The sequence below is a fragment of the Strix aluco genome, chromosome 1, assembly GCF_031877795.1.
Source record: "Strix aluco isolate bStrAlu1 chromosome 1, bStrAlu1.hap1, whole genome shotgun sequence".
Classification (NCBI taxonomy): domain Eukaryota; kingdom Metazoa; phylum Chordata; class Aves; order Strigiformes; family Strigidae; genus Strix; species Strix aluco.
The window spans coordinates 115,131,074-115,143,387 of record NC_133931.1 but is presented as its reverse complement, the minus strand read 5'-3'; the positions used below and the strand labels follow the sequence as shown (position 1 = coordinate 115,143,387).

Genomic DNA, 12,314 nt, shown 5'->3' with positions numbered 1-12,314 from the left:
AAATCAATAAAAATCAATATTTAGTGATAGGAATGCAGTGTAACATGTTCAGATGCACATGCACGTGTTAGGAATGAGATAGCAGCTCTTAGCCCTGTAATTTCTGCTGTAGAATTCTCCTCTGATGAGATGAGGATATGACAGATGGGTTGGGCCAAGATTATTAAGTTCCTTGTTTCTCATGAGGTCTTGAAGATGACCAGTGTTCTGCACTGCCTGGAGCAAGTGTAATGCTTAAGAAAAATGAGACCAGTGAGCTCTAAAAACTTGAGTTTTCCAGATGTCAGAAATGATGTGGGAAGTAACAGCATAAGTGAAATTGCACTGCCTCTATCTCTGAGGGTTCATGGTGTCCTAGAGGAAAGACCAGCAGATGAGAGCACATGTGCTATATGAACTATATGGACAGATTTTGAAAGGCACAGCAGTGGGTGAGCCTAGAGCTAGGAGCTGAGAAATGGAGTATTTTGAGAAATACCATATGTGGAATCAGCATCTCTCAGCTAGTAGCATGGAGGAAGAGTACTGCTGGTAAAGGTGGTTGTGGTACCCGGACTCTCAGCAGGAAGTATCTCCCTTCTCCTGATCACTGATTTTTTTCCCATACGTTTAACTTCTGAAGATGAGAAAGAAAAAATCAGTCTGGTACACCGTTCATGGAGGGCTGCCAACCCCTGCCCTAGAGATCCCACCACTGCAGAGAACAGCTCGTTTTCCAAGTGCACTCAGCACTTCTTTTAAAAGACATCTTAATATAGGAGATTTTTGGAGATACTGCCAAAACAAACGCATCCTAACTACAGCTCTCAGCTCAAATTCTTGACCCACCTTTCCCACACTGTGGTTCAATAGGGAAAAGACTGAACAGCTTATACTGAGCATGAAATCAATGAACTTCAAAACAAAACATCCCAGCCTAGGTTTGAGGGGCATTTGAAATAAGGGAGCTAGCAATGAAAGGCTGTTCCCTGTAGACCCAAATCCTAGAGGAGAAGTTGGCACCAGACCATAGGTAGATGAGCTGTTCTGCTCTAGGAGCTTCAGTACGTGCCTTACCATGTATTTGTTCTCATTTGCCATGAGGTAAGCGTGTGTATGAACCGTAACAAGGGTTGCTGACAGTTTGCGTGTTTACAGCTTACCTCATGGTGATTTTAAAATATATGGGTGGCTTATATTTTGTTTTTGAAAGGACATTCAAGATCTCATTCTGCGATCTTGCCAGAACTGACAAAAAAGGATTACACTATGGGAATATAAGAGTTATAGTGTGTGGTAGAGGAAAGGATGGAATGGGAAGATTTGAGGAATCGTTTTTATTGAACTGTTATCGTTTAGCATTTCTCCGAAGAATAAGGAGAAAGAAAAGTGTGATGAATGTGCTATGTATCAAGATGGGACTGCATGTAAGTATAAAGGTGGCTCGTCATAAAACAAAGAATTTGTTAATCCTTCAGGTGAGCAAGGGTTACTTGGAAAAGTTAATCTGAATTAATTAACCTGGCTGTAGACATTCAGAAATTAATTAATCTCCTATTTGATTTAGCTTACTTAAAAACTTAATTTCAAGCTACAACTCAATCAGGGCAAAAAAGAGGTTGGAAAAAATCTTTTGCAAAGATGCAATTTATATGACCACATCCTTGCTTTTGACCCAGCAGAAAAATTTGTAAGGATAATTGCAGAACTCTTGAGGAAAATTACTCAAGGATCTCCAGAGAGAAACAAATAGAAAGTTGATTTACTTCAGATCGCATAATAAGGGGGCCTGAGATGAAGTCACTATGTGAAGCTGACTTCCAGATTGCATTACAAATGAGATAATAAATAAATGGAGGGATGGAAATTATTAGTAGGAGGCCTGCATGTTTTTTTATTTCACTTATGAGTAGGGTTAATATAGTTTTAAATCTCAGAGAAAAACATTTTAAAATCAACTTTATATTATAATACCTTTAAGAATCCAAAGTAAAGCCAAAACTCTGCCTTTCAGCAAAACTAGCAGTGGAGTCATAAAGAGTTCAGTATTCTGTTTTGGTGTCCTCTTTTTCCATCACATAACCTGCATGTTTCACAGCCTGCCCATACAGCTTTCCCAGCTGTGTGTTCAGCTTTTACCTTCCTTCCACCCAGAATTAGGGATTATCACCACTGCCATCCAAAGTGGGAGATGACAGCTGTGCTTTTCTTCTTTAGAGTTAAGCTTTCTAACCACATGAGAACGTGCAAAGCTTCTAGCTTCTTCAGGTGTGCACCTGGGGGTGGACAGAAGAGGCCTGGGAGGTACTTAACGGCAGATGAATGATGGCACAGCACAGCCCTTTGTGAGTGCATGGAGGGCAGTTTCCTGCATCAGTAGAGTTTGTTGGCTGCAGCATCCTGGAAGAGCCAGGCCTTTTTCAGTGGCACATTCATGGGAGTGCAGATGTTTTCTAAAACACTGACTTTTCATTGTCAAAGATTGTGCAGGTTAACAAAATTTGGCCCCAAATTCATGAAAAGTCAGCAGAACTTTCCCCTGCATATCCATGTATCCCCGGTTCCCAGTAAAACGAGAGACCCGGTACATATAGTTTAAACATCCCAAAGTCTGAAAATTACACACTTAAATTGTTTTTTGAAATGTAAGCAATAGTTTATTTCTGTTAGTAACCTCCACAGCCCTCATATAAATGAGTGTTGTCTTAGAGCAGATGTTCTTGCATTCAGTCAAGTATTCACTGTGTTTGCTGTGAATGCCATATTTCAGAATTAATAGCACACCTACTTGCAGCTGGAGAGAAATTAGGTGTCACACTGTTCGGTCTATGTGCTTTCCTATCTTAATACCCAGAGAGATGGTGAAAGTATTCTGAGACTGCTTCATTATAGCATCACCCACAGCAAAGATCTGTTATTATATGGACTCACTTTCACATTCCCAAAGGTGAGATGATTTTCCAAGGACTGATCTGTGTTGGATGAACATGGCAATTTTTATGAAATCACTTGCCCTGTTATCTGCCTGAAAATAAGTCAGTGCTGTCAGCCCAGGACAATCAAAAGACAAAGCCTAACTGTAATCTGTTCTGATGATACCACATTTACCGTGTCTCACCCTATTTAGTACGTCCTGATTGCATTTCCAATAGATGTAGCTACCAAATTATCTCTACTCAGAGTACTTACAGGCCACGTATTAGGAAATGAATTCTCAGTATATCCTTCGTTTCCATGGTAGCTACAACAAAGGTCTGATTAAACTCATAAGAGACTTTCATGCTTTCAACTACTAGTTTCCTGTAAAGCAGCAATTGCCAACCTTTCCTCTGTATAATTACTTAGCATACCATTGCTATACTTAGCATTGCCTTATCTAGAATTTTCAGCCAAAACTCACCTTCGATAGCACTAGTTTGATAGTGCTGTTTTCCCATAGTATCAGTTGCCTCCCTGTAACGACTCAGAAGCTGCTAGGATTCTTCTGTTGTACAATATGTTGATGCAGCAATAACCGCTCTTGCTCCTGTGGCCTCCTGCAAGCCGCCTCTCTGCTTGTTCTTCCAGCTCCTTTCCTTGATGCCACCCCAGGTGCTGGCTTCCCTGAGACAGAGAATTATTTGTGGTTTTACTTATTTGTTACATGTCTGACATCAGGGCTGATCCTCTACTGCGATAAAAATAATACATAAATATGTGTTATATGTACATAAATAACCTCTTATTAAAAATTGTTTGGCATTCTCAACTCATTAGTGCAGAGCATCAACCTTCTTGATCTTAATAATCTGCCATTCTGAGAGCAAGTCAATTGTGTTTGTGGACTATCCCATAAAAAACAAGGATGCTAAGCCTTCTCAGAGTCCTTAGGGCCTGTGCTGCTCCCAGTTGTATCATCATGTTACAAGGCTACTAAAGTGAAGGAAGAAAGATTGTTTCCAAAGGCTAAATTAAAAAAAGACAAAAATAGCTCAGGGGAGTGGAATTACATGAGGCAAAAGGAACAAACAGATGAAATGGATGAATTCAGATCACATCTAGGTATGTCTCCCAGCAGTTTTATTCTTCCACTGGTAAGTCCCCCAAAGGGAGGGATGAAAGTACCATTACTGCAGAACTGGAAAACCAGACTGCAGAAGATGGTAGGGACTCTGTTAAAGAATTCTGCACCTGTACAGCAAAAATTAGTCAATAGCTTGTTTTTCCATATTTCTGTTTCATAAACAGCTGCTGATTGCATTATAATTATCAGGTTTTATAATTACTGGGAAACGGAAAACTCCAGCAAAGACAATAGAAGTAATATATTTATCTGAAACATAGGTAGAAACAGACTTCTGCTATCTGGATTCTAGCAATGCACAACTCCTGTTTACAGCAAGTCTTAATTTCTTTTCCTGAAAAGAAACAGGACTGTGTGATAAATTAGATGCAAGAGAACTACTTGACACACAACTGCAAGACCTGATTTAAGTGCAAAAGAAGATGCTGGTTTTCTTCTGTGTGCTGAGGCATTTTCTGCAAGGGATGCGAAGAACAGTTTTATAATGTGGAAATTTTTAATGTAGCTGATGCTTACCATGGGAGGAGCACCCTGTTTCATTATCCATGCAGAATTAACACCCCAATCCCTGATCCATGAGGAGGTATCACTTTGCTTACAGTATATTGAGTGATTGACATGCCTATGGAGCAAATGCAGCTAATACTGAATAAAGGAAGCCACTGAGGCACGTTAAACTCATATAGGAAAAAAATTTTAACAACCCCTCCACATTGAAGAAGAATGCAACTATCATTTGTTGAATAGGTTTTTGTTTTTTAAAAAAGAGCTGAACAAAAAGGAGCAAACTCATTCTTCTGCTAAAACCTGCAAGTCTGTGGGAGGACTAGGAATATGCAGCTTATTTCAAATGTTCAGAGCTTTCAAGGACACTGTATCCATCTGGCCCAAGTAAGGAATGGGTCATCCCTGTTCATGGGGTGTAAGGGGGAGAGCAAGTCAGGATTATGCTCCATGCCAAACAAGGATGCACACTTCATAAGAGTGCTTTTCGAGCAGTGGTATAGAAACATGAGATACTGAAGCATGGCTCCATATGTGGACCAGGAAATGGCTGACCTTAATCATCGCACAACAATTGCTTTCTTGCTTCAGGAAAAGAAGGCTGATTTGCTTGTGGAGCTCATCTGAGCCTAGAAGGATCACCTTCCCCAAAGTAAATAGCTAGGAGAAGACAGCTTGTCACAGAGGAAACTCACCACTTATTATAAATACACATACATTTGTGGAAGGAGGAGAGAAAGTATGTTGCACAGAAAAGACTTCAGTAAAAGTTCAGAAGATACTGCCTATCCCACAGCCAGCACAAAGCAGACTAAAACTCCTGGCCCGGCTCTCTGTGTGCTAACCCAACTACTGACTAAAAAAAAATTGTCATGTCGTTCCCCCCACAAATTGCATTCCAGGTCATAAAAAATGTACGGAATAAATGATCAACGAACACTGTGAAAAAGGCACAATCTGTAATTAACAGTGTTTGTTAATGTTTCTGGCCATTATTATTTAACCTTTGAACACTGCCCACCTATCTGCAGTTAATACAATTCTCTCCCTATTATCTTCTTTCACCGAGTTCTCCCGGTTGCTCCCTCCCACATCGCCATGCGTTTAAAATGAACAATCTCTGAGCACAGGCTCATCCCTCTGGCATGGCTGTGTGCTGACCTCTGACTTTCTAGTCTCCCACTGGTTTGTTATGGGAGCAGCCTGCCAGCATAGGTATAATGTCACTTTGTTCCACAGAAACAGAGATGGGCTTGGTCCCTTTTCCATGGACAATCAGATACACTGATGTGTTGAACATGCAGTCATTAGATCACACTGAGGTTTAAAGCTGGGAAAGACCATGGTGTCCATATCAAGCTGCTGCTGTGTAGTAATGTATGTTAGTGGGTTGGGTTTTTTTCCTAAACCTTTTCAGTTAAACAAGGAGCACAACATTGTGCCAAGTTACAAGATAAACCAAATGAAAAGGGTGACTGTGCTAAGCAGAGCACCTCCTGGGAAAGCTGGGCAATTCATCCTGCTGATGGAATGAGGAATTTACCTCTATTGGCAATAGATGAGCGTTTCTGATTATGGAGCGCAGTGGCCAAAGCCATGGGAGTCTGAGCTTATGGACCCTCATTCCCTATGCCAGTTTTAATTTCTCTGCCCTTTGTTTTGATGCCTCGTTTCTTGTCTAATAGATCATTAGCTCTTTGAAGGGAAACTTTCTCTCTACCACACATGTGTTTTTACAGTTTCACTTCCTTTATATTTCACTTATTGACTTTGCTCCCAGTAGTATACTTGCCCTCTCTATTCTGTCATAGAAAGTGAAGGGAGACAATAAACAAACAAAAATGTTTGAATGCAGCAAAGACTGGGGACAGAGCTGTTTTGTCTGAAGTTTGCTAGATATTATCAGGCAGCCTACATGTCAGGTTGAATACTGAACACCAGGTTGATTGAAACAACACAAGTTAGGCAATTAGCTTTCCCAAGTGTGTTTCTTTACTCTTTCCAGTTTATTAATTCCTTGGGTACAAACACAAATTGGATTCAACATGTGGTTGGCCAGCCTAAAACAGTGGAGGACAATAGCAGATAAGGAACTGCACGTTGGTTCCTACTACTGTACACAGAGGTGGTGGTATTTTACTCTTATGTTCTAGATTTTCCGTTGAGACTTTCTTGTGGAAAAGCCAGGTGGGTGAGTATAAAGATTTTGTTGCCTGTAGGAGTGCTTTGAGGGGTCAGGACCTAGAGTCGTTTTATCAGCTGTAACAGTGTAGTTAGAATGTCACAGACTTCTGCATGAAAGAAAATTTTGCCTAGAAGCATTTTCTTTTCACTTAGACCCAGGACTTTTTCAGAAGGCTCGAGTGCAACTATATCAAGGTATAGCTGCGTTTGAAACTCTATCAGAAGTTTATAGTAGGTGAGAAATTGTAACATGCCACACTATGAGGAAAGAGAGGAGAGATGGTGTTTTTGTTGATTTTTTTGTTTTGTTTTGTTTTAATGAAAGCTCCTAACTGTGTGGAATTTCTGGACAAAATCTTCATACGTGAACAATTTTTTTCATGCAAATTTAACAAGAAACTGTGTTTTAAAGCAATGCTCAATCATAATATGATGAATTCAGTTAGCCTGAGTGTGCCAGGGTAGAGTGAGAAGATAGTTGAGGCAATTCTGTCAGACCTGCAATACAAGGGGCATCACCCTGCCAGAGATGGTTTGAAATTCTAATATGATGTTCTCTGCTGATGCTCTGTGTGATATGTGGAGAATACAAACTGCTTTGTACTGATGGGATTTGGGGGGATAAGCAGTTTCCTGTCCTGAGGGAACTTGGATATGTCTTCTTCCCTCAATATACTTTGTCCCAGTGTGTATCACAAATGTGGTTTCCTTCCTTTAGTGAACAAGGAGCTTCCAATTACTATTGTATAAATTCCTATTACAAGTCTTCTTGTATTTTTTCAGTAGCTGCTAGGGGCAGATTGTGGACAAGCAGTGGGAGAGAATGGGTCACATACAATATGATAAACACCATAGCCCATCTTTCACCAAGATGAAGACAAAGAGCTACCACACTCTTGCTCAAATTGATGAGAAGCAAATCACCAGGGTCACCCTTTGCTAAGGAATGTACACTTCAGTTTAGTTTAAATCTGTGCTTCATGAAACTATGAAAAGAGATTATTAGTTGTATTTTGGTTAACACTCCTTGTGATACATCAGCAAAGTTGGCTTGTAGATCAGAAAAGCAAAGCTAAAAACTAGAGAAAAGCAAAGCATGTGTATGGAAAATGTATACCTGAAGCTGATATTTGGTGGGAACAAACCTACTGTTTCTGTCTTGCTGTGGTTACAGGGTAGATGTTGTAACCTCTGAGTTGTTCTCAAGTGTAATTCTTAAGTATCAGTCTGGCTTTCCCTCACCTCTTTGATTTCTCAAATACTTTGGGACATAGTCTCTAGGTATGAATGGCTTGAATGCTGTTCAATAGCTTAACAAGTCCAACTCTATACAAGACTGTCAAAATAGGTTGAAGAACATTTTCAGAACCCATCAATAGGCTTTCATTCAAAAAGAAGACCATACAAACTATATAGGCTGTTATTCATTCTCTACCTAATCCTTAGCCTTGCTTTATATGCTTAGAGACACTTCGTTTAGCCAAGAGTTTTATTTCTGGGAGAGAACGTTGTGAAAAGATTTTTCACCCAAGCTTGACTGTTTCTGCTGCCTTTTTTTCCTCTCCCCCTAAAAGCCTGTAAGCTCTTGTTGATAGTCACTGGACCATCCCTGGACTGTCCTGTCCTCAGCCTTTTCTAGACATGTGTCCTGGTTTTTTTGGTAGCCTCCATGCTCTGAGTAATGCCTTCAGAATAGTTGACCTTGCAGGCTGGGCTGGGAGCAGGTGTGCATGTTTCTTCTCCCCAGTCAGTCTCCCTCTTGTTTATTCAGAGTTTCTTATCTTTTCCATTGTATTGTCTTTCCTGTGGGGTTTGGGTTTGTTTTTTTGGGTGTTTTTTTTTAGTAATCTATAGTTTGGTTTATTCCACAGTAACCCATTACAAATAAACATATCAGGCATGTGCTTTATTAAGAAAACAATTCAATTCCTGGACTCCCATGGACTTATTTGAAAATCAAAACCTTGCAGAGTATTTTTAATTAAGCTGATGAGTTTACTTTCTTACATCAAAAAAGAAATCAAAGAATTCACAAGTTATGATTCAGTGTCCAGCTGTCACTAAGCATTTTAATAATGATTTTGTCAACTGTCCTCCTTTAAAACAACTTTTGAAGAATTTGAGTTACACCTCATCTCCCTCATAATACAGTAAAAAACACTCCTAAATACAATAATATACAAATAATTCTTCCTGTCTTGATCAGAAAAATTTATTCTCTTCCAAAAATTGCTGTAGAGTTTAGGGTTTTTGTAAAAGGGAAAGCTCACTTTTTACTGCTTGATATCTAATTGCTATCCTTTGAAGGAAACCCAAGAATTTTCCTTGTTTGTTGGGTAAGAAACAGGAACTATTAGTGAGCATGTTCAGTCCTGTATATGTTATTGGCATTGGTGTAGAGTGAGCAGGTAGGAATTTATCTTGGGGACATGCTCTTAGGTAAAGAGTTACATTGTTTATTTTCTTAGCCTGATACTTTTCACATAAACTTTTCATCAGGTTTTAATTATAAGAAAGACCTTAAACCTTCTACTTTAAAATAATGACTTGACAGGAGAGAAATTGTTTTCTGGTTTGAGGTTAGCATTGCAATATTCTTCCGTTTTGGTCCATCAGCTGCATGGCTCTTTTATCTTTTGAGTATGCTCTTCCAGCTTTGCTGTTTGCTTTTCTTGCTCTGCTTTCGCTAATGTGCTTATTGTCTTCATGATTTAAAACAAAAGCAAGAAGCAACTCACAGAAGCAGCTGATAATGTTCTTTTTCTTAGACTTACTCTTCCCTGCAGTCTTTCCACTGAGAGGTGCTTAAACCCTGGCAGAAGATAGGGAACACTATTATTAAAAATGAGATGTTGCGGCTTGTCAGCAGAGTGTATCATCTAGTGCTTCTAGTAATCCTTCCCAGTTGTTACTTAAAACAAGTTACTTACACCGATGTGATCCAACCAACCGGTCTTTAAATAAAGATATATATACTCTTCTCTTTCCTGTTGCTTTTCTTGGGGAACATTGCCTGTTCAGAGCTGCCACCGCATCAAAACAGGAGTAGGAAACAGGCTGTGTGCTGCCAAACCAGCCTACAAGGGTGGTCTTCAAACAGATTCAGCAGCAAAAGTGGGATCACTCTGGATTAAACCTGCTTCAGTATGCTCCTACTTCACAAAGGGGAACAGCTAAACAGTGCACACAACTTGCTGTGTTTTCAACAGCTGACTAACGGTGACTGGTTAAAAGGCAACGTCTAACGTGCTTCCAGTTGTGTGCCAGATGATCAGTGTGTGGCAACTTCTTCAACCATAAGTGACTTTTGTTGGCTGCCATGTGTTTTGCATACAGTATCCCCATGCAGACAAATAGTACAAGGTAGTAAACTAAAGGCAGACTTATTTCAATGTATAGTTATGGTAGTAATTAAAAGATTTGCACAAAACAAAATAAGTAATCAAAGCATGTCACTAGTGTATTTTAGACATGATAAATAGCCTTTTTCAGACTTGGGGAGGCAGACAGCTATATCTACATGTGAAAAAGGTAGAGAAGCTCTTCATGGGGGATGTTGCACGGAGAAAGGATCTGTTGGATGCTTTGGAGTGGGCTGGTGTGAGCTGTGTGTAGCACCCGCCTGTGAAGCACCAGGCCTGTGCTTGGGGTGCTTTTTCTTCCCAGGCCAACCTTATGTAATACTTACTTTTCTGTGAATAAGGCCAAGTGAAGGAGTTGGGAGGAGGATTTGGGAATGGGGGACCTGCTGCCGTTTCTGTTGTGACATTTCACATGCCTCTTACCTTTCAAGCAAATGTTCCCATTCATTTTGTCTGTGTGACTTCTGTGTAAATTGGAAACCTCATTCATTTATAAAACAGGAAATGTTAATACACCACGCTTTCACTGAAAACAGTAATGGCTGCTGAAGTAACAGCTCTTGGTTAAACAGAGGTTTGCTTTGGGGAAATGGAGTTCGTACTCTTCAAGTACTGCAACACTGTTCTGGGAATATCGTACAGCTCAAAGGGCTTGTCTGTTGGTATGGCACTTTTTCACTATAGCTGCTTCTTCTACAGTGAGGAGAACTCAAGCAGTCCCTCTGAGATCCCCTGCGTTCCTGGCCTTTCATCATTCGATATGCACTGCCAGCCTAGCTGGCATACAAACGAACCTGTGTGCAGGTGGACTGAATGCACAAACAGCTTGTTTCTGTCTGAAAGCTAGCTTGAAATCTCTCTTTCCTTCCAGATGTCCACACAGAAGCAGTTCAGGCAGCCCTTGCTAAACATAAAGAAAGGAAAATGGCAGTCCCCATGCCCTCAAAACGACGTTCATTGGTGGTGCAAACATCAATGGATGCCTACACACCTCCAGGTGAGCATCTCTGTATATTTTATGAGATTTTTAAAAATGGTTCTTTGGGCTGCTATGAACTAATAATCTGTCTGTATAGATAGTAGTGGAAATGTCATTTGAAGCACACTGAGCATAACGTTGAGGTATGTTTGAAGAGGAGAAAGTGAACTGAGTGGTTGGAAAGTCAGCTGGGGCAGTTCGCATAATTGCTTTGCTGTTGGTGGTACCTCAACTTGCATTGGTCCTTTTGGTCTTATGATGACCTAACTATGGCCAGCTTGTCATATTTTCTGGGACTCCAAGTTCCTTTCAAGTTTTTAGTTTGTTCCATAACACTATAATGGAACGTTGTCTTTACAATTAGTCATGCCATTCATTTTCAAATTTATCTGTTCTTTTACCTACTAGACTGTGAAAATACCCCACATCTCTTGCATTCTTATACTCACTGAATCCAGCTGGGACTCCATTTCTCACTGAGGCATGAGCTTTCTACAGTTGCAAAAGTTTTTCACAGACTTTGTGGAATTAGCTTGGGAAAGTATTTTGGGTATTCTGTGCTGTTAGTCCATGCAGAAGGTTCTCAAGCCACATTATAAAGGAAGACTTCTATTATCCTTATTTTTGTGCAGTAATACACAAACCATGGCCTTAGAGCAGGAAAGCTCTCTCAGTGCGCAGTTAGCAATTGACTTCGTTTCAGGGCTTTCAGTATTACAGACTTTTAAAATTATGTTCGTGTAACTTCATGAGTTTTTCTTAATAGCAGTTGTCTTCAGATTTGTAATATGAACATGCCTTATTTCTATTAAGAAAACCCAAAAGCACTGCAAGTTAACAGACTGTTTTTAATTACTAGATACTTCTTCTGGTTCAGAAGATGAAGGCTCCGTACAAGGCGACTCCCAGGGAACTCCCACCTCAAGTCAGGGGAGTATAAACATGGAACATTGGATCAGTCAAGCGATCCATGGCTCTACCACGTCAACCACTTCCTCCTCCTCAACACAAAGTGGAGGCAGTGGTGCTGCACACAGACTAGCTGATGTTATGGCTCAAACGCATATAGGTTAGTATACAGACATTTTGAGCATGTCCAGTTTAACATGAATTTTGTCTGTCACATTCAGCTGGTGCTGCTATATGAAGTTTTTCCTATGCTTTTTCTTCTTTCTGTTTTTATATTTACATTATATGGAGAGATAGTTTTATGTTCTTATTTCCTGAGAAAATTAAAAAAAAA

At 40.0% G+C, this 12,314-nt stretch overlaps 1 protein-coding gene across 5 annotated transcripts in view; it reads left to right on the top strand.

Annotated features, from left to right (window-relative positions):
* The window catches only part of DIP2C (disco interacting protein 2 homolog C), a 331,218-nt gene that overhangs the window by 199,455 nt on the left and 119,449 nt on the right, over positions 1–12,314 (top strand). For all 5 annotated transcript variants that reach the window (XM_074831885.1, XM_074831893.1, XM_074831874.1 and 2 more), the window contains 2 exons: positions 10,964–11,089; positions 11,931–12,140. In XM_074831885.1, coding sequence (XP_074687986.1) covers positions 10,964–11,089; positions 11,931–12,140 — 336 coding nt within the window. The remainder of the gene's footprint in view (positions 1–10,963; positions 11,090–11,930; positions 12,141–12,314) is intronic.